General features: G+C 32.3%; 1 protein-coding gene across 2 annotated transcripts in view; it reads right to left on the minus strand.

The window, feature by feature from the left end:
- Window positions 1-23,460, minus strand: part of LOC110031255 (probable histone acetyltransferase type B catalytic subunit) — a 68,526-nt gene extending 45,066 nt beyond the window's left edge. Inside the window, exons 1-3 of one of the 2 annotated variants that reach the window (XM_020734371.1) lie at window positions 23,387-23,460; window positions 23,218-23,297; window positions 16,954-16,995 (exon numbers count right to left, since the gene is read on the minus strand). In XM_020734371.1, the coding sequence (XP_020590030.1) occupies window positions 16,954-16,995; window positions 23,218-23,293 (118 nt within the window). In that variant the 5' untranslated portion in view covers window positions 23,294-23,297; window positions 23,387-23,460. The other variant, XM_020734370.1, reaches the window with a different exon arrangement.
- Between the last annotated feature and the right edge of the window lie 243 nt (window positions 23,461-23,703).

The raw sequence follows: 23,703 nt of genomic DNA on the forward strand, positions 1-23,703 counted from the left end.
AGGCTCTCATACCATTCCTGATGGATGCGGGGTTCCGTTTAACAAAATCTACCCGATAAAAGGCTCGTTTAAATCTTGTATTGCTCTTATGTAATAATTTTTTATCTCTCTAATTATATCTATGTAATTTTTATCTTTTATAACTTTTGCTAGTATATCACTATTTTGATTTTTAATATATTCTAAATTCTGATTTGTTATTAATCTTTTAAATTCAAATAACACTTTAGTAGATTTTTCTAAAATCCTATAAACTTTCTCATTATGAAATTTTAAAGATTCTGCTAAAGATATTTGAAGATCTATATTATTATTCATTATTTTATTCTCATTATGAAGTTCAAGTTTAAATTCTTTAGAAAAAGTACAAATAAATTTATGTTGATTTATTGAAATAAAATTTTTATTTTTATTGTCTAATTCTAAATCTAACCATTCTATCTTATGTATATTCTCCATATTAATTTAAGGTTTATCTTTATGTTTAAGGCTCTGATACCATTCCTGATGGATGTGGGTTTCCGTTTAACAAAATCTACCTGATAAAAGACTCGTTTAAATCTTTGTATTGCGCTTATGTAATAATTTATTATCTCTCTAATTATATCTATGTAATTTTTATCATTTATAATTTTTGCTAGTATATCATTATTTTGATTTTTAATATATTCTAAATTCTAATTTGATATTAATCTTTTAATTTATATTTGTGTAATCTTTATAAGGATTTCTATCTATGCGTTATTTCAATTCTTCCATTACTTCTTTTATTTCTTTAACTAAATTATCTTTAAGTATTTGTAGAATATTTTCTCAATGTGTCATTTCTATTAATTCTTTAATTATATTTGCTTCTATAGGTTAAATGATCATCTGTAAATCTCTAAATTGATCAGATAATCTTATAACCATTCTTATAAGGTTAGCATAATTTTAATTCTTAAAAAGAGACTCTTTTTAATTATAATAAATATTAATACTAGTATGTAAATAAAGAGTTATATGCTATATGATTCATTCATTTCTAAATGGTTCATGTAAATCATTTATTTTTCTGATAAAAATAAATTCTAATTTTTTAATTAATTCTTTAAAGTTGGTATATGAACATTTAAATATTTCTTCTTTAAGTTTTTCCATCATTTCTCCTATCATTTTGTTTAAATCTTCTCTAAATATTTCTAAGATATTATTTCTTCCAATGATTTCAATTAATTGTTTAATAAAATTGGATTCCATGCAAAATATTTCTATTTGACTAAATTACTTCTTCATGTAGGTTTTTTTACCATTTTAAAATTCAAATTTTTACCATAGCCACTCATTTTCTAATTCTAATATGTTTTGAATTATTTTTGTTGCTAATGCAATTTTTTCATCTTCATTTTTTGCTTTATTTTTAACTTCATTAAGTTCTTCTAAATAAGTTTGAAAATTTTGCTTTATTTTTAACTTCATTAAGCTCTTCTAAATAAGTTTGAAAATAAAATTCTCCTATTATTTCTATAGCTTCCTGGTTATTTAAAAATTTAATTATTTTATCCATATTGTTTTATCTTTTAAAATTTTTTCTTCAAATGATTTCATATGTTCTTCCCTTTAAGTTGAAATATCTGAAGAATTTTTTAGATTCATCAAATATAGACATGAAGTCTTTTTCCGACTCTATTTATCTCATTCAGATCATAAAATAACATACATCGATAAAATTCTTTTGTATTTCCAAAATGACTACAACAAGGGTCTGCCCTAAACGCCATACCGCCTCAATAGGACTTACAGCAAACTTCATCATTTCGAGATACAAGAAAGAAATCTGTTGGTAGAGGTTATTAGTTATTTCTGTTTGAAATAAATTTTATCTGTACTCAGAAAACAGAGTTTTATATTTGATTTTTGATTATTTAAAGTTTTTCTCTAGAGATCTCTCCCCTACGGGAAGCAACTAAAAACTACTCACACATAATCAAAATAAAAACTTAAAGCATTTATTAAGATAAGAAATACTTACAGACTCTGGACTTCAAACTCTCACACTTATTTTTACTCATAATTAAAGATGATATGAAACTAGATGGCAATACCTCTTCATTATAATACAAACTCTATTTATAAGCAAGAAAAGTATAAAATGTGGGACCATCGTTCCACTTAAATAATAAAAGATGAAACCGTCAAAACTATTTAAACCATTATTTTGAATAAGAATTGAAAAATTAGATTCTCCACTTATATCATTCTTCTGAGAAAATACAAAAGATGTCGTATTACGAATACTTTTGAAACTCTCTGAACTATTTAAAACATTATTTTGGATAAGAATAGAAAAAGTAGATTCTCCACTTATATCATTCTTCTAGAAAATACAAAAGATGATGCATTATGAATATTTTTGAAGATTTCTTCTTTATTTTCTGATTGACATAAATTTGAGATGCCTCCACAAAGATTCTGTTAAAGTTTCTTCTTATTTGACATAAAATTAGATGTCTGATGAGATGCCTTCACAATTTTTTTCTGATTAACATAAAACTTTATAATACTTTGTTAATTATCATAAAGCTCCTACTAATTGGCATAAAACAAATTCTTATGCTTCCATGGCGTTTTCAACATTATGTATAGCCTCATCATCTAAAGATTCTAACCATGATTGTTCAACTTCTTTTGTAGTGAGATTATGAGGCGAACTAGTATTATTTTATTTAATCACAAAAATTGAAAAATAATCACCTTGTTGAACTACAAGTTCACAAATATTTTTGCATCTTTCAATATAAATAGCATTATCAGCATAAATCTTAAACTTGAAAATTCTGCCTCTGAGTCTTCTTTCATGGATGAAAATAATAATAGAATTATCTTGAAAGGCAGGTGTCATGAAAATAGATGGTCTGCTGAAACCATTACACCATCTGGAAGTCATATATTTTCTTTAATTCTTGAGGCTCTCTTGAATATCTTTTTCATCTATAATTTTGTCAGCACGAAACTCTGATTCTTGATAAAAATTTGTATATCTTGTTGCAGTATGAATCTCAATAATGTGCTTGGCTCCTTGAGTCAAGCCCTCAAAGGTTGGCAACAGAGACTTTATTATAAATGTAACTGCTGTTATATCAAAATTTTCGAACAAAAAGAATAAAATTCTTCTAATTTCGCTATGTTCAATTTGTGTAATCTGAGAACTCAATTTTTTGTCTGTCCTAATTATTACTTTTGCTAAAAATCCATATTCAAACAACTTTTGGATAGAATAGCTACATATATTAGCTGAATAATTCAAACGAATTGATAAATCTATTGAAAGTAAAACTATATTTAGTTTCAATGCTTCTATGAGAATAGTAGAATATGATACTCCAAGTTCATAAATATGTTCAATATTATATCTTTTTATCATACTCTTCTAACATTCAAGCATTTCTTCTTTTTTAGATTTATTAGCATATAGAAATACTTTTCTTCTAATATTATCATTCATCTCAGGGAGATAGAGATACTGCAAATTTTTTAACATATTATTTTCAGAAATGTCTACAAATACATCTTTGAAATAATTAACATCCTCTACAAGATTATTATATTCTTCTCGAAGAATCATGTATTTTCTTCTTTCTTCTTCAAGTTCAAGCTCGAGAGTTTTAATCTTTAGCTCTAATTACTAATTACCATTTTTTACAAATAGACTAGTATCTTAGGATGCAAAGAGATTTGTGTTAAAGGTACATCCAGTCTTTTTTTTTTAATTTGGTTTTGCAAAAATTGTACTTCATCATTAATTCCTATAAAACATAAAATATGCAAAACTGTGAACATCTTTTCGAGTTAGGACAAGTATGACTAAAGAATGTATATATTATTATCCAGATAAAAATCATTGATATCGCTGTGAATTATGCCTTATGGAAATTTGTCATTTATGTTTAAAAAAAAAATCATAATCTTGATCATAGAGATTTCATAAAACCAAAAGAGAGTATAGGTATTTCTACAACATTACTAAGAAATAAATTTTAAATTAGAAAAAATACAACTAAATAATGAAAAAATATTATTTAGAATAGAAAAATTAGAAGAACAATATAAAAATCAAGAAAAAATTCAACAAGAAATGATTCAAATATATAAAAAAGATGAACAAAAAATACATTCAAAGTTAAAAAAAATAAAAATGGCTATAAAATAGAAAAAGATAATAACATCATCAGAAAGTGAAAAAACTTCTGAGAAAAACGTTAATTCTGATCCAGAAGACAGAAGAAATAAATAAAGTAGATTTTACTACTGAAACAATGGTATCAAATATTTATCAAAAATATTCAAACTCTCTAATATTGGTAAATACGAATATAATTTTAGAAGATCAAAATCAAATAATGGTACCCGCATTAATAAACACTAGAAGTACTACTTCAATAATAACAAAAAAATTTGTTACCAAGAAAATTTACTAAATATATACAAAAAATATAACTACATTTTTAGTAGGAAATCACACTTTAAACTTTACCCAATGTCTAAAAAATAATTACATTTAATTCTTCATTAATCATGAAACTTTTGAATTAACAGATAAATATAATTTACCAAATATATTAGTTCATAAAGCAAAAAATAAAAAATTTATATTATGACTTAATTTTATTTTAAATATGAAGGGACAAATAAACATAACCAAAAATTTTCTAACTATACGTAAAGATACTTCAATAATTTATACTAATAAACATCTAAGTTACGCTGAGAAGCGTGGTGGGTTACCAAAACGCGAAAATGAAACAAAAAATCTAGATATATAAGTATCAAATTATTTAAATTTTATACCGCAACAAGATATACTAATTTTATTCAAGAATCAGAGTTTCGTGCTGACAAAATTATAGATGAAGAAGATATTCAAGAGAGCCTCGAGAATTAAAGAAAATATGACTTCCACATGGTGTAATGGTTTCAGCAGACCATCTCATTTCATGACAATGGTCTTTCAAGTTAATTCTATTATCATTCTCATCCATGAAAGAAGGCTCAGAGACAGAATTTTCAAGTTCAAGATTTATGCTGATAACGCTAATTATATTGAAATATGCAAAAATATTTGTGAACTTATAGTTGTTCAATAAGGTGATTATTTTCCAATTTCTTTGATTAAAAAAAATAATACTAGTTCGCCTCATAATCTCACTACATAAGAAGTTGAACAATCATGGTTAAAATCTTTAAATGATGAGGCTATGCATAATGTTGAAAACACCATGGAAGCATAAAAATTTGTTTTATGTCAATTAGAAGTTTTATGATAATTAACAAAGTATTATAAAGTTTTATGTTAATCAGAAAAAATTTGTAAAGCATCTAATTTTATGTCAAATCAGAAGAAACTTTAACATAATCATTATGGAGGCATCTCAAATTTATGTCATTCAGAAAATAAAGAAGAAATCTTCAAAAGTATTCATAATGCAGCATCTTTTGTATTTTCTCAGAAGAATGATATAAGTGGAAAATCTACTTTTTCCATTCTTATCCAAAATAATATTTTAAATAGTTTAGACGGTTTCAAAAGTATTCATAATGCAGCATCTTTTGTATTTTCTCAGAAGAATGATATAAGTGGAGAATCTACTTTTTCCATTCTTATTCAAAATAATGTTTTAAATAATTCAGACGGTTTCATCTTTTATTATGTAAGTGGAACGATGGCCCCACATTTCATTCTTTTCTTGCTTATAAATAGAGTTTGTATTATAATGAAGAGACATCGTCATTTATGTTTCATATCATCCTCAAGTGTGAGTAAAAACAAGTGTGAGAGTCTGAAGTCCAGAGTTATTAAGTATTTCTTATCTTAATAAATGTTTTAAGTTTTTATAATGATTATGTGTGAGTAGTTTTTAGTTCCTCCTCGTGAGGGAGAGATGTCAGAAGAAAAACTCTAAATAATCAAAAATCAAATACAGACATTTGTTTTCTGAGTATAGATAAAATTTATTTCAAACAGAAATAGCTAATAACATCTACCACCGGATTTCTTTCTTGTATCTCGAAATGATGAAGTTTGTTGCAAGTCCCGTTAAGGTGCTGTGGCGTTTAGGGCAGGCCCTTGTTGTAGTCATTTTCAAAATACAAAAAAATTTTATCGATGTATGTTATTCTATGATCTGAATGAGATAAATAGTCGGAGAAAGTCTTCATGTCTATATTTGATGACATCTTAAAAAACTCTTCAGATATTTCAACCTACAGAGAAGAACATATCAAATCATATGAAAAAACAATTTTAAAAGATAAAACAATATGGATAAAATAATTAAATTTTTAAATAGCCAGGAAGCTATAGAAATAATAGGAGAATTTTATTTTCAAAATTATTTAGAAGAACTTAATGAAGTTAAAAATAAAGCAAAAAATGAAGAAGAAAAAATGAAGTAAAGAATGAAGAAGAAAAAATTGCATTAGCAACAAAAATAATTCAAAACATATTAGAATTAGAAAATAAGTGGTTATGCTAAAAAATTCGAATTTTAAAATGGTAAAAAACCTTCCTGAAGAAGTAATTTAGTCAAATAAAAATAATACCCATGGAATCCAATTTTATTAAACAATTAATTGAAATCACGGGAAGAAATGATATCTTAGAAATATTTAGAGAAGATTTAAACAAACTATAGGAGAAATAATGGAAAAACTTAAAGAAGGAATATATACATATCTATATACTAACTTTAAAGAATTAATTAAAAAATTAGAAATTATTTTTATCAGAAAAATAGATGATTTACATAAACCATTTAGAAATGAATGAATCATATAGCATATATATCTTTATTTACATACTAATATTAATATTTATGATAATAAAAAACAATCACTTTTTAAAAACTAAAATTATGCTAACCTTATAAAAATGGTTATAAGATTATATGATCAATTTAGAGATTTACAGATGACCATTTTACTTATAGAAGCAAATATAATTAGAGAATTAATAGAAATGACACATAGAGAAGATATTCTACAAATACTTAAACATAATTTAGTTAAAGAAATAAAAGAAGTAATGGAAGAATTGAAATAACACATAGATAGAAATCCTTATAAAGATTACACAGATATAATTAGAAAGATAAAAAATTATTACATAAGAGTAATACAAGATTTAAACGAGTCTTTTAACGGGTAGATTTCGTTAAACGAAAACGCTCATCCCCAGGAATGGTTTTAAGGGAGGAAAAAGACCCAACTTCAATCTGATATCTAGATTCAATGAGGGTATTAAGGATGCAAATCTCTTTGATATAGGATTTGTTGGCCCTAGCTACATTTGGAGAAGAGGACTATTGAAGGACTAGATCGTGTTTTTGTTAATCAAGGTTTGCTAAACAGCTATCCAACTAGTAAATTGGGTCATCTATCCAATCTTGGGTCTGATCACCGACCTCTTTTACTTAGTATTGCTATTACAAACAAACCTTCCTTCTCCCCTTTTTGTTTTCATAATATATGGTCGAACCATGATGATTATGCTAACTGTGTGAAGAAGAACTGGAATACAAACGTGAGGGACAACCTTTGGGAAAGACTTTGGAAACTTCATAAGAACTTGGCAGTTGGTTAAAAACGATGGAACTGGAATACCATTGGGGATTTTAATCAACAAAGAAAGAAGGCTGAGAAAGAGGTTTACAAGTTAAATAAAGATGGAGAATCAAAACTATTTTAAAAATTCAAGATAATAATGGTAGTTGGTTGATAAATAAGGAAGAGATTATTAAAAATGGGATGATTATTTCAAGCTCCTTTTTTCTAAGGTGAATTTGACGTAGTGTTGAATGCTGACATTGTCTGGGAAGCTAAACTACTAACCTCAACTTAACAGCTTGTTGATATGCCTTCTGTGGCAGAAATATGGAAGGTTGTTAAGGATAGTGATGGGAATAGGACTGTTGGCATTGATGGATTTTCTGTGGATTTCTATAAAAACAATTGGGAGATGGTCTAAAGAGATGTGGTTTATGTTGCTAAATGCTACTATTGGGGCACTCAACCACCTCCATAGTACTAGTACCAAAGAATAATGATAAAGCAAAATGGGAACACTTTAAACTCATTTGCTTAAGATCTATAATGTCAAAGATCACAAGCAAGATCGCGGCGGAAAGGCTAAAGCAACATCTCCCTATCATAATCTGTCCAAATCAATCAGCTTTCATCCAGGGAAGAGGTATAACATATAATATTTTTTTGGCACGAGAATCAACAAGTGATCTTAATTATAAATGTAGATGGGGGAAATCTTATTATCAAACTGGACTTAAGGAAAGCTTATGACACTATTAGCTGGGATTTTATACTTGAGGTCATTAAATCCAGAGGCTTCAATCCAAAGTTTTGAAATTTTATCAAAGGGTAGTTGGAGGGCAACTATTTTCAGGTGCTCCCTAATAGGCAAGAACATGGCTTTTGCACTTCTTGTAGAGGCACAAAACAAGGGGAATTCTCTCTCACCTACTATATTTATTCTAGTGTTTGACTATTTTTCTAGATTAAGTAATTCCGTGCAAATTCTACATCCCCATACTCAATATAAAAATAAGGCTAGAATGGGAGTTAGTCATTTGGCTTATGTTGATGATGTGATTATTTTCACTAGTGTTTTCAAAAACTCTATCAAAAAAATATATCATACTCTTCTATCATTTCAGGAAGCCTCTGGCAAGAACTTTAAAATTGAGAAATGTCATCTTTATTTTGGGAAACATGTGAGAGCAATATGAACGCATAGCCCCATGAATATACGGGTTTTACCATTGTTGATCTCCCCTTAAAATGCTTAGGGGTTAATTGGCTTAATAGGAGGAGAAAACAGATGCAATTTGATATTGTGGCTGATAAAATGAAAAGCAAAATTAGAGATTGCACCAATTCCTTTTATCCTTTCAGGATTACTTTGCTGAAAAGTGCGTTAATCTATATTCTCTTTCATGTTTTGCAGATGTTAAGGATCAAATCTGGCACACAGCTAATACTTTAAAGGTTTTTTAATAAATTTTTATGGTCTGGGAATCATAAACAAAGAATTTGGGTCTGCTGGAAGTTGCCATGTAGGCCTTTAAATGCAGGTGGGCTAGGATTTCGGCAACTAAAGCATCTAGCTGAGGTTAATTATATTCTTCTATGGTTAAATTTAGAAAAACTGAATCTCTATGGGCCAAATACATGTAAAGCAAATATTGTAGAAATCTTCATCTATTGGAGGCTCATTCCAAGATTGCATGCTGAAAATCAGAAATACTAGCGAGAACTTTATCCACTGGAAACATGGGAATGGTAGCTTATCATTTTGGCACGACAAATGGCAAGAAGAAGATCTATCTCCTTGCTTTAAACATGATAAAAAAGACTTGCCTGTGACTGATATTTACCTTGATGAAGGGTAGAACTTGGAGATGCTCACCAATATGTTAGGTAAGGATAAAGCTACTTATATCTCTAAGATTCCTTTTGATAAGTCCCAAAAGGATAAAATTTTGTTGATTGATGTTATCAATTGTTCTATTACAGATTCCTTTTGATAAGTCATAAGTCCCAAAAGGATAAAATTTTGTTGATTGATGTTATCAATTGTTCTATTACTAAAACTATCTTATTCAAAACTTTTTGGGACAAGGTGGACTGAGGTGGTGTGAATTTGAATAAATGTTTCACCCCTTCTATGTATTTTTTCTGTTGAAGAGTTTCACTTGGTTTGGTTCCAATGGACTATATTCTTAAATAGAATGGATTGAGAATCCCCTCCCAATATTTGTTTTGCAACTCGAACAAGGAATGTGTAAACCATGTCCTACTCTATCAAAATCTGGACAGTTTTGGGTGACCGGGCTGCTATCAAAACCCCTCCATTGAGTTGGGTGAATCTGTCACAGTGCAGAAAACAATGGTTTTATCCTATACATAAACAACATATATTTAACATCATTCCTTTCATCTGCATTTGGTTGGCTAGAAATTCCCACAAGCATGAGAATTATTGCACTAAGCAGGATGGGGTGATTTCAAATATCCTATCTTATATACATAAGCTATTTATTTATCATAAATTTAAGCCATATTTTTTTGCGAGCTAGGAGAATTAGTGGGTTATGATATACCGGGCAGAAAATTTTGTAAGGTCTCTCTTGTATGGTGGAAACAAGTATTTTTCCCCTAGATTAAGGTAAACATTGATGGTAGTTGGAAGGCTAACTGTGTAGGTGCAGGTGCAGGTGGGGTCTACAGGTCTCATTCTGGTAAACTATTATGCTTTTTTCTTTGACTTATATGATTGTTTTACTTTGTTTGCATAGTTATATGTTATTTGGTTGGCTTTATCTATTGCGGCTAAAATGAATTGGAGATTCTTACAAATGGACATGGATTAAATTTTTTTGTTGGAAACATTGGCTAATGATAAAAAATCTCTTTGGTATATAAGTGTTGATTTATGTAGAATTAAGGAATTTTTAGCAAATGATGTCATCACATGGAGCTACATACCCAAAGAAATTAATAGGCCAGCAGATTTTCTTGCCAAAGCTGCTACACAGGGTAAGGCTAAAATCCTGAAGACCAAGCTTGATTATGATCTTATGTTGCTCCTACTGGGGGACAATCTCAATATGTCCTACATTAGACATGTCATTCCTCATCCGAATACTGACCCATCTGATCAGTGTGTAGGTCAACAGATTGTCGGGCATGTATAAGCTGATGAGTCCCTTGCGTCTGACTAACAGTAACAACTTGCTCGTTCGGATGAGGTGGTAGAACCGCAGTAGAAAGATTGACAACCGTTATAACCACAATATGTTTTAGTGTATGTGAAGTATGAATTGTCGCCTCCACACCGGATACTTTCTGAAGGTGAGGAGCAACAATGCTCTCCTAATTATTGGTCTGAACATTATCCTTTGTAGGTAAAGATCCTTGTATTGTTTTCAATAAGGTTTGAAGGTGTAGGTTGCCCAGCAGAGCCATCTGCAACACATCAATCGTAGAAACAGAAACAGTATTTGAGTACCACCAAGGCCAACTGTGTCAGAGGGGATTTGAACTCCTAGCCTGAGAGGTCTTATACCGTGGATGCCAACAAATAGACCGGGGTACACGGCATATATATATAATATATATATATATATATATATATGTGAGTGTGTGTAGATAGATATATATGTGTGCGTGCGTGTGTGCATACATATATATATGTATGTACATAGATACATACATGGAGGCTTCTATTGGGTTTTTCTAATTTATACTAGTTATAAATTATTTATTTTCCTTTTTGGTTATTTCCTATCTTTAGGAATTATTTAATTTCATTTCCAGTTATTTCCTATTTGTTGTATTTCATGGTTTATGACTTTTCATTTCTCATTGAGTAGTTATTAGGTCAAGATTTGGGTATTATATTTTTCTATTTTACAATTATTGTATCATGTATTTATATCACTTTCAATAGCAATAATATTATCCGGCTCAATTGCCAATAGCTACATTGTATCAAAGCCACGGATCTTACCCTAGTTACCAACCCTAGCCGTCGGAACTTCCCTGCAGGCCTTCCCTTGTTGCTTTTAAGCCGTTGGATCCCTTCCCTATAGGCTCTCTTATCGTTAGTCTCTCCACTATAGGTTTTAGCTGCAGGTACCCATTCCTGTCGGTCAGATCTCCTTCTAGGACCGCCAAAACTCTCTCCTGCAACTAGATCTCTCCCCTGCAGACCCTGCAAGCTCTTCTGTAGCCTAACCTCCCTCTTGCAGGCAAGAATCTTCCCCTGCAGGCCCTATTTTGTTGCCAGAAGCATAAGGGACCGTCTATATCTATGTCTCAGCACCCAAACCTCACCATTGGCTCCGTCGGAATCATGGCGGATTGCTCCACCACCTAGCTTTCATCTAAAGTTATCCTCGAGTCCAACAGAGGATCGACACCTACCTCAATCCCTCCGCAAACCGGAGGACATGACAATCCCTTGAATTTCCTGATTACCACTCACAAACTCAATGGCTCGAACTCCCTCCAATTGTCTCAAGCTATTCCCTTATTCATCAAAGGTCGCAAAAAAAAATTGCTCACCTCACAGGTATGATTCATAAACCTCCATAGACTGACCCAACATATACAGCACAGAAAGTGGATAACTCCTTAAATATGTCATGGTTAATTAATTTCATGGAGATCTCGATTGGTTGTTCATACTTGTTTCTTCAATATGTTAGTGCCCTTTAGACTGTCGTTCGAGACACCAAGTCAGGCGTAGGGAATTTTGGACAACTCTATGAAGTTTCAAATAAGATCCACGAGGCAAAAAAGGGATCAAAAAAAGTGGCACAATACTACAATGACTTAGTTGACTTATGGATGAAATGTGACATCTACTATGACTACATGTGTGACTCTCCCTCAGATCTTTCCCTCAACCAAAAAAATTTAAAAAAGGATCGTGAGTCCCAAACAAGAACCTTGAAGAATTTCACGGTCGTATATTTGGTCGTGATCCTCTTCCTTCAACCCGGGAAGCATTCACAGAGGTCTGCCGTAAATAAGTCGAAAGCTTGTCATGTTTGGCATCACCACTAATTCAGTTGAGTCTTCAGCCTTGGTCTCCAACAGTGCTCCACACTATGCCACATCGTCATGCACCAATCACTCCACGTATGATTTTTGTAACAACCTACCATGCACGTGACAAGTGTTGAAAGCTCTACGGGAAGACGCAAATAAATTTTCAGTCAAATCTTCTGCTGTAAAAGGTCTCGCTACGACCTCAAAACCCACAACAGGTCAGTCGATCCCCACTCAGACTATCCCCGAATCACCAGACTCCAACAAGAGTTAGACGGAACACTTAATTAAGTTGTTTGGATCCAATTAGTTCTTCTCAGGCCCGTCAACCTCTCATATTCATCAAGGTAATATTTCTATGGCACTCACATGGTTTTTTCTTCTAGTCCGTAAATTATTGATTCAAGTGATACGGACCACATGACCCGGTGCTCTCAATTCTTCTCAGCATACTCTCCGTGCTCCGGGCGAGACTATTCGATGGCTCCTCTAATTCTATTGCAGGCAAATGGTCAGTTGTACAAACAGTCGGGTTGACTTTGGAATTCTTGTTACATATATCTTTGCTTATGTGTAATATTTTATCAGCCAGTAAGTTGACACATAACTTTGATTGCGCTGCTCATTTTTCTGCTGATGTTTATCTTTTAGGATTGTCGTTCGGGACGGATGATTGGAATTGCTAAGCGGGTAGCTAGGCTCTACTTCATCTAAGAAAATAACATTGATGATGCAAACACTCAATCCTATAATTACAGTTTTTTCATATATTGTAGTCCAATTATGCTTTTACATTGCTGCTTGGGTCATCCCATCACTATTTAAAACATTTGTACCCTCTGATATTTAGTGATAAAAATTTATCTACATTTAAATATGAAATTTTTCATTTAGCTAAACATCATCGTGTACCACATCCACTCCACCGTTATACTCCTTCCTCTCCATTTTCACTAAGTCATAGTGATTTATGATGATCCTCTCAAACTACAAACTACACTAATAAACAATGGTTCCTTACTCCAATTGATTAGCACACTGAGATGACTTGGGTTTATATATTAAATAACAAATCTAAAGTTATAGACACCTTCAAAAATTCACTTCATTTTGACCCAATTCAAAACCATCACTCAAGTCCTTTGGACAGACAATGGATGTGTATATTGGAAGAATGTTTGGTGAGATGGCATCCTCCATCATATCTATTGTACGAATAACCCTCAACAAAATGAGATAGCCGAGCGGATCAACCGACACCTTCTCAAAGTGGCTCGATACACCACGTTTCAAACTAATGTCCCTAAACGATTTTGGAATGACGTCGTCCTTACCACTACCTATCTCATTAAGAGAGTTCTCACAAAAATTTACAACTTTCAGACCCATTATCCAATGGATGTCATGTTTTCCTACTAATCGATTCTTCTCCACATTAGATATCAGAATATTTGGATACACAACCTTTGATTGGAACACAACCCCGACTCATAATAAATTTGATCCCCGCTCAATTAAATGCTTTTGTCCTCGGCTATTCAACTACTCAAAAATTTTATCAGTGTTTTGATCCTACCATTAGAAAAAACTAATTGGGTGATGATGTCTTATTTTTTGAAAATATCTCATACTTTCCTAACACCGACAAAAGTGATGGAGAACTAATTTTTTAGACACTATTTCTTTTCTGACTCTGTTGGATATACTACCTACTCTTACAGCCACTATATCCGAGGAACACTTAGTCGCATTAGTTCTGTCACCATCCAGACCAACATCACCTCCATCCACTCTCTATGTCTATACTCGGCATACTAAACCCTCAATTGAGACTCGTCTTAATGCCCCTATACTCGAGCATGTTGCTTCACTGCAGATCTTGGAATCTGCTCCGGCTGACATCCTCGGAACGATGCTCTCTCAACTTACGGGGATGACTCCTGCTGTGAATGAGTTGAATTCCCACATTGAGGTGTGCAAACAGGCATGCACTAATTATCTCATGGCAGAATACATCTCATTCTACAGCTTATCTCAGACCTACAAAACATTTGCCACTTCCTTGATGGATTGTTGTCTCTCATTCACTATTGAGACACAATTGGCTGACCGTCTTGGAAGGCTACAATCATGGACAAGATGAATGTCATTCGACTCAATCAAACATGGAATGTTGTTGCTCTTCCTCAAGGAAAGAAAGAAGTGGGTGCACGTAGATTTTCAGCGCCAAATGGAACTTCGATGAATCCTTTGAATGCAACAAGGTGTGGTTGGTCGCTAAAAACTATTCACAAACATATGGAGTTTACTATGAAGAGACGTTTGCTCCTGTAGCTAATTTAAATATCATTCGGGTTCTGTTATCCCTTGCCATGAATCTGGATTAGCCCGTACTCCAGCCGGACCTCAAGAAAGCTAGCTTTAACTGCGATCTCGCAGAGGAGGTGTATATGTCTCTCCCATCGGGCTTTGACTAAACCTCTTCTCGTGGACAAGTCTGTCGATAGCAGAAGTTTATTTATGGATTGAAACAATCTCTCAGCGCCTGGTTCAGCAAGTTTACACAAGTTGTTGTGAGTCATGATTCCCAATCTGATCACAAACTGCTCTTTCGTCACTCATCTGATGATCGTATTGCCATCCTCGTTGTCTGTGTCGACGACATCGTACTCACAAGTAATGATTTGTCGATCTTGGAATCTTTCGAATGCATCATGACCACATCTATTGAGATGAAAGACTAGGAAAGTGCATATTGCATTACAATATCAAAAAGTAACAAAGAGGTTACAAAAAGGGGCCTAGCCCGTCAAAACATGGGCCTTGTCTAGGTATGAAAGTAGCGCAGTCCTCTAGGGGCATTAGTCTTTCCCAACGTAAATATATTATAGATTTACCGACTAAAACAAAGCTACTTTGCAAATCGGCAGCTGTTTTAATGTATCCTAATGAGAAATTGGCAGACGTTCCCAATGTCATTCTAGTGAATAAGACACACTACCAACGTCTAGTGGGGAAACTCATTTACCTAACCAATAAATGTTGTTAGTATTATCAGTCAGTTCACGCATGATCCCTGCGAGCACCATCTCACCGCTATCCATCGGATCCTCCACTACTTAAAAGTCACACCGGGCTTAGGTTCATTGTTCTCTCGTTACACCTCTAGCTCTATAGCAATTTGTACGGATGTCGATTGGGTCGGGTCTGTCTATAATCGACGATCTACCTCGAGTTATTGCTCCATCGTAAAGGAAAAACTTATCACGTGGAAAAGTAAAAAAAAAATTCCACGATTCCTTAGAGCTGTGCTGAAGCTGTGTTTCGTATTATGTCCCTAAGGGTATGTTAAGCCCTCTGATTGCATATCATACTCCGCGAGCTATGTATGTAGGTCTCATTTACTCTGCAACAATTTTGTGACAATAAAGTTGTCATCAACATTACTCATAATTCGATCCAACATAATCGTAGCAAGCATGTGAAGACCGATCGTCACTTTATCAAGGAAAAGCTTGATTCATGGGAAATTTATGTTCTTTTTGTCTCATCTAAAGGCCAACTCACAAATATTCTCGCAAAGAATTTTTATCGCTCGCCGTTTGACGATTATCAATCCAAGTTGAACATGATTGACATCAAATGTGTTAGAAATTAATTTAGTTTTCTTAACGGTTATTTCATATTTGTTGTATTTCCTAATTTATAACTTTCCATTCATCATTGAATAATTATTAGGTAGAGATATGGGTATTATATTTTCCTATTTTAGAATCATTTTATCCTGTATTTATACCCCTATCAATAACAATAACATTATCCTGCTCAATTACCAAAACCTGCAATACTTCCTCTGTTAATAAGTACATTATTTGCTTTAATATTACTAGTCATCTCTTTTTGTACTGATTTTTATAGGTTTTATTGGGGAGTAGATGCATATAGTGGCAGCGTGAAAAAAATTCTGGAAGAAACACTATACACACCTCAAACCGTCATTAAAAGCCATAAATTATAAAATAGCGTAAAGCTTCTAAATATAAGCTGCACCAAGCAAACATATAGTTGATCAACAAAATTGAAACATCATTATGAAAGGGAAAATAATGAAATGCTACTTCTAGAGATCTTAAATAAAAAGTTAAAGAATGATTTAGTGCCTCACATTGCTATGCCCAGAATACATAAAAAAAATTATTATTATATGAACATAATAATTTGCAGATTTTTAGGTGAAGCCATAAAACCAAATGATTATATATCTACGTCAAATAAATGACAAGCTAAAAATTATCAGGCATAAAGAGAATAATAAAGAGAAAAAGTCTAAAGCAAAGAATTGCATACCAAAGAATATCTTTATGCATTTATTTGCCTCAACACCTTCATCTACATCAAAAAAGTAAAATAAAATTGGACTTATCATGTCAGTGAGCCTAAAAATAATAATAACAATAATGATGATGGGATACATATAATGAAAGAAAAAAACAAGGTTAAAGAATGACCACTACACTATGCACGCCATAACCATTATAAAAACATAAGAACAAATGGCTGCAGCAGCAAAAAAAACAAACCCTATTTAAAAAGAGAAATGGTAATACATTAGCTGTTTGCATTAAAGTTTTAAAATGCCATAATCTCTGCAAATTACAAGGCTGGCAACAAATGAGAAGACAACAATGCACATATGGCATAAGTATTGCAACATTACCAAAGTAAATTCAAAGGAAAAAAAAATATTAGGCTCCAAATTGTTGCGCCAATCAAAGTCGAAGATTACACACATTTTTTGCTGAAAAAAATTTGACTGATCTTTTCTTAAAAATTGGAGGGCAAGTTCACTTTTCGTGAATTTATTTTAGGAGAGATTTATTACCCAAATGGCAATTATCTACGAACAGTTAGCTTGAGACCAACTTAATGAATCATGTAGATATCACAGCACTCCTAATAACTTTTGGACTATAAACCAAGGAAAATAAAAATTGAAGAAGAAAAAACTAATCTTCCAATTGAGCAATGAAATGGATTTTAATATAGTTGTGATCGTAATAAACTCATATGATTGAAAATACAACTTAAAAAGCAGCTCAAGAAAAATGACTGAACGCCGAATTTTACCAAAAATAAACCAACTTTTACCAAAAAAAAATTAATTTAGAGATCAAAAGAATCAAAATATTGCAGACACATAAGCAACCTGACCATAATATCATCTTGACAAATCCAACAACGACAAAAGTTGAAATCAAAATTATGCAGGATATTGTCGAAACTAGCTGGTCTATAGGCTAAATAAGGTCCAGCCAAATTGATCATGTTGAACGATTATCCCTCCATGATTGCACAACTTGCAAGCAATATAAGAGAAAGAAAGGTGAAAAATTCATGCATCCTAGAAGGCCACTGAACTGATTTCCTGCTTGTTTTTTCCATGAGAAATGCACCGGATACGTCCAACCACGTAGATAGGTGATCTTTAGTATGAAATTGTATGGCAATTCTCCAACTTCATGGAACTGCTGCCATCTCCAAAACCTTGTTTCATGAGCCAGTTGCAACTAATGATTGTTGCTGAAGAGGTGAACATTTTAATATAAAAATGGTAGAGCATCTTTGTGTATTTCAAGTAGCAACGGCAAACTCATATGAAAAATATTTTGAAAATAATTCTTGTCAATCTAAACATTGTCATTTTGATCTATCACCTCCATTGGACTTTGGGCATCAAGATATGCAAAATAGTAAATGCTAATCGTCGATGAGATTTTGCAAGCAACACACAACACCAAAATACAGTCAGACTAATGCTAGTTACAAGCTCTCTCCATAGCATGTTGCATCGCTCATAGCTACTCAATAAACCTCCTCTCCTGCTCCACAGTTGTTTGAATTGCTCGCTTCTCAGATAGCTTCATCACCTATTCCATAACCTTAGGTAACTTTTTAGACCATTACGTCATTCGTTCCTCAAACAATTTTATCTTATATTGCATATATGGTTGTATTGTTCGCTTCACTTCAAAAACCTTTGATACCAACTTCATAGCCAATCACAAATGAAACAATCTCAAGTTGATCATTTATCCAAGTAGTGACAAAAAATTCCGCTCCTGCGATCTCTTCAAACATGAACAGATTTTTCACAATCTTAGATTTGCCTTTTTTCTCTATGTTGTTTTTCTTCTTTTCAGATTTCAAATATTTGTCGAATAAATATATACTGTTGTTGGATTTGTACTGATTTTGATTTAGTTATGCTTTTTTTAAAGTTGGAAATCAGAGGAATTGAGTTCATTGTGATAGAAATGGCCCTTTAACTATAAATGTGAAAAAAATAAAATAAAAAAGTTTTATTTTTTCTCAAACAAGTTTGATTTTATTCTTGAACACAAACTACTTAATTATGCCTATTAGAATGCTTATTTTAATTATTCATTTAGAAACTCATTTAATTAAAATCTCATTTTAACTTTGGCAAACTATCATTCACAAACTCTGATAAAGCTCATTTAGTTAGTTAACATGCTGCTTGATGGACTTGCACGATAATGGGCTTAATAACCTCGCTCATCTATTTAATAACAAGCCTCACTCTTTAATAGAATTGATAAGACTTATTTGACTACCTAAAAAAATAATATTGCTCATTAATTAACTCAATAAAGTTTTTTTTTTTCTAAACAAACTACATGTTTAAAGCACGTTAATCCCAACATGAGTTGAACTTGAGTTGAGTACAAACCAAGCTCAAACAATCATGAATTTAAATAAACCAATCTTGAATGTGATCACATAAATTTGATTCAAGCTTGATTTCAAGTTGAACATAATTTTAATAAATGAGCTCAAGCTTGAATAAATTCGTACATAACTTGCTTTCGTTCATTTGCAACCTTAGATACTAGAAAGTAGAGTAGAGGTGGTGGAAAAGTAGCAACGATGAGTGCAAGGCGTGGGGCTCAAGTGCAATGCGTGGCCGGGAGTAGAAATGGTGGGGACAATAATCGATTCTATATATTATAGGTTTAGATATAGAGAAATAACAAAATAGAATCAATTTTATATATTGCATTCATAAACTAATTTTTTTTTAAGTTATCTTAACCCAAGTTTTATAAGCATTAGCATCTCGGAGATTGAAAAGAGGTGTGCCTCGACTCTCATAAAATGCCTCAAAGGACAAGCTGAGACATACACCTTACATAACTAGTATTGTTTTATTTGTGTATGCCGCCAACATAGACAATGCTGGTTTGCCAACAAATCATCCTGCTATGACTCTTATGGACATCAAATCACTGAGAAAAAAATTAAAAAATTAAAAAAAAAAAAACCTTTAAACCTCCATCAAAAGACCAAGACCCAACACATCTTGAAGCTCTCAAACCCTGCAACGAACTTAAGTGCAATTTTGGCAACTCTTCTTCACATAATGAAATGCCAATGATGCCAGGATGGATGCTTCCAGCTTCAAAATGGCAACTATATAACGTGTCGTTAATTCAAAAACCCTAAATTGCAATCCCAATGATTCTTATGATGATACCAAAGGTGCAAGTATGGTTAAAGGGAATTTGACCAAACTATCCTTATTTCAAAACTTCTACAACAGCAACAAGTCTTTATCCCACTAAGTGGGGTCAGCTACATGAAACTTTTTTCTCCATTGCATCCTATTGAGTGTCATATTTTCATTTAATTCTTATAAATTAAGATCATTTTTTATACAATATACCCAATTCTTAGGTCTGCCTCTGTCTTTCTTAACAAAAATCGAATCTAAAACATCTACTCTCCTAACCGGATCATCAGATGGTCGATGTTTAATGTGAAACTTCTACATGTAAAAAAAATCCACAAGAAGCCTATAAAAGGATTCCATCAACATCCTTATGCAAATTTTAGAACTCAAAAAGGCAAGGTCAATGCAAGTGCACTTAGAAATAAAAAAAATGCAAGGGAGAACAAACAATAAGCACATAATGATTTTTTAGCTCACGAGCATGTGGACCCTCAACGACTTGCTCTAAGGAAACTACTGCTTGGGGTGGCAAGTTGATAACAATTATTGTCGTGGTCACTTTAGGAACAATGAAGACCACACTGCTTTTCATACTCGCCTTGACTAGCTCAAGCCGTATCGTCTTCTCTCTTGAAGAACTCTTCATATTCTACATATTCTTGATACTAGCTATCAAAGCATCGTTGAAAACATCAAAACTTTCCCATCGAGACCTCCATTCTCGCAGTTGTAGAGTTCAATCAATGAAAGAACACTCTAACATTGACAAAATGACGAAACAATCAAATCCATAAGCGCAATCTAATATTAACTATTCTTAAATTATGCTACATATTATTTCTCGATCGCTTTAAATGTCAGATATTGCACTAATTCATTTTATTCAAAAAAATAATAATGCAATAAACACAATGTAAGAAAGAACATATTGCATCTAGAATGAGCTAAGTATAAGCTCTAATTAAACATAAAGTTCATATTTTCTATCATTATCTTATTCTTCTTTGCAGACCCCCTATAATAATACAAGAAAAAAAAAAAAAAAAATATATAAAAACAAAAAAAACAAAATAATTTTTTTAAAATTTAAACAAAAACTAAAGGTTGACTCTCCAAAGCAAAAAATAAGAAGAAAACCTCATCAAGTCGGGCTCAAGGAAAACATGCTAATTGGATCCCAAGATAACACGTCAAGTCAAGCTCAAGGCAGACTCACTAGCCAAGTCTCAAAAGGACTCTCCAAGCAAGGTTCTAGACATTTACTCACTAAAAGCAAGGTGAACTTCAACAAACTATAGGGATACATTCACTAGGCTTATGAAGAACTTGCATAAATACAAAAACAAACTCACCAAATTGACATGGCTTGGATAGTCTCCCAAGAGAGCCGCTTGATAATTATAATTCAAAGAACCAAAAATTTTCTCCAAGTCGAATAGCCGACTACCGGTAAGTCTAAATCCTTAATTAGGCTCCCTTGTACTTTTATTTGTACTTTTTATACATATAGCACATGTTGTAGTCATTTTTATAGTAATCAAATTTTGATCTCTCCTATAAATATAAGGTCGTAGGAAGAGCTACATTCTTGCAATTATAGGTAAACAGTCTAGGTTTTTCTAGCCTCTAATTCATCATACTATTATTCATTGAAATGATAATGAATTTTTTTCCTCTCGATTTTCTTCCTTATCTTCTCATAACCACCTATCTTCTCTAGATTAGTTAACTTTTGGCATAACCCACATATAGACAAAATGAGATCCAATGCTCATGATGGTACCAAACTTTTATCATTAATATTTTATTAATATATTTTTATATAGTTAATGCCAAACTTAAAGATAGATTTCACCTCATCTAAATGATTATTTTAGTTCATTAATTTCATTTTCCTCACAGCAAGTGTGAATTTGAATCCCCATTAGATTTTCTTTTATTTATGAGATGTGAAATTGAGTTAGTTAATAATAACCATTTAACCATTATAATGAATGGATAGGATTAAAGTTCAATAACCTTGACTTTATAAAACCAAACCCTTTGCCCTCCTCATGTATCGAAATAAATTGTAGAATCAAGTAAAAATTCAAGAAGGTTCTTAGCCACATATATGAAACATTTCATCTCCCTCCTTCCCTCAAACCCTTCCCTCATCTCACGAAAAGCCTAACCAAGCTCATTTCTCCTCTTCGGAGCAAGTCTTGGATTATATGAGAGTGAATGTTCACTCTTCGGTCACCTTCCCTTCTCCCACAAAGAATCCACAATTTGTTTCAAGTTTCTAATGCTTTGGAGTAGAAGAGGGTTTATGACTGACTGTTTAGTTTGAGTTCCTGGCTTCTTAGCTCAAATTTATGTTTCTATGATTGGTGCTTAGTGAGAACTTCTTTTTTTTTTGGTGCAGCTGCCTTACTTAATTTTAAGTGTTCTTAATTTGTATTCGAGCAAGATCATCGTGAAACAAAATCAAAACCAGCAAGATCAAAATTGAACTCAATTGATCCACAAGCTGGATTACAAGGCATCCGTAATTGGAATGAATTGATCTCAATCAAATGACAGATCCTCCCAAAATCACATTGTTTGCACCCCTAAAGCGATCATCTGTGTCAGATGTGTGAATTTTCCAAGCAATTGAATTCAGTCTTTCAATAGGATGACCACGCAGCAAAAAGGATAATTTGTAGAAATAATAACTAACATTAACATTAAATAAACATCAAATAAGCCTAACTTCCTATGCGGATTGGCAAACAAAAATATGGCATTCAGAAAATATCCACAGACCTGGAAAACAACCAAAAAAAGATAAAAGTACATTGATCCAATTTCATCTAAGGAAATAACAACAAAATAAATAGGACTGCAGGAATTCATCTTGAATCAAGGAATGTCACGACTGAAGACATCGCAAGATAGCGAGCGCAGAATAAAACGATACTGAGAACCTAGGTCTTAGAAAAGGAGTACAAATTTTGGAAAAGGTGTAGAAAATCATAGAAAATAACAAAAATCTAGGACAAGAATAAAGAAGCAAGAAAAAACAATAAAGAAAGGGAAGTTTCCAGACAAGGTACCAGTCTTCGCGAAGCCAACCAGCCTCCTCTTCTTTGCTTCAACCGCAGTTTCTCCAGACTTATGCTTGAGCGCCATGTCCCTGGACAAGGACATGTTTTAAACGGGTAAAACCGATTTCAAAGCTTCCAGCCATTCACTAAATTATGGTTTCTAGGGTTTTTGAAGTACCAAAATAGCGTAATCGAGAGGCGGGAGATTCGGCTTTAAGAACCGCGAAGAAAATAGGAAAAGCCTGTGTTGAGTATTAGAAGCGCCATTTAAAAAGTATTATGATGAGATTTAAAAAAAAAGAAAAAATTTATTTTTTCACATGATTCGGCTGAAGAGACTCTATGGTAATATTATAGTAGTATTTTTTTGATATTTTGATAATATTTTTGTGATATTATTGTGGTATTCTAGTGATATTTTTGTAGTCTCGTAATATTATTGTCGTATTTTTATCATATTTTGATGATATTTTAATAATATTCTAGTGGTATCCT

Source organism: Phalaenopsis equestris, unplaced genomic scaffold (assembly GCF_001263595.1).
Source record: "Phalaenopsis equestris unplaced genomic scaffold, ASM126359v1 Scaffold000799, whole genome shotgun sequence".
Classification (NCBI taxonomy): domain Eukaryota; kingdom Viridiplantae; phylum Streptophyta; class Magnoliopsida; order Asparagales; family Orchidaceae; genus Phalaenopsis; species Phalaenopsis equestris.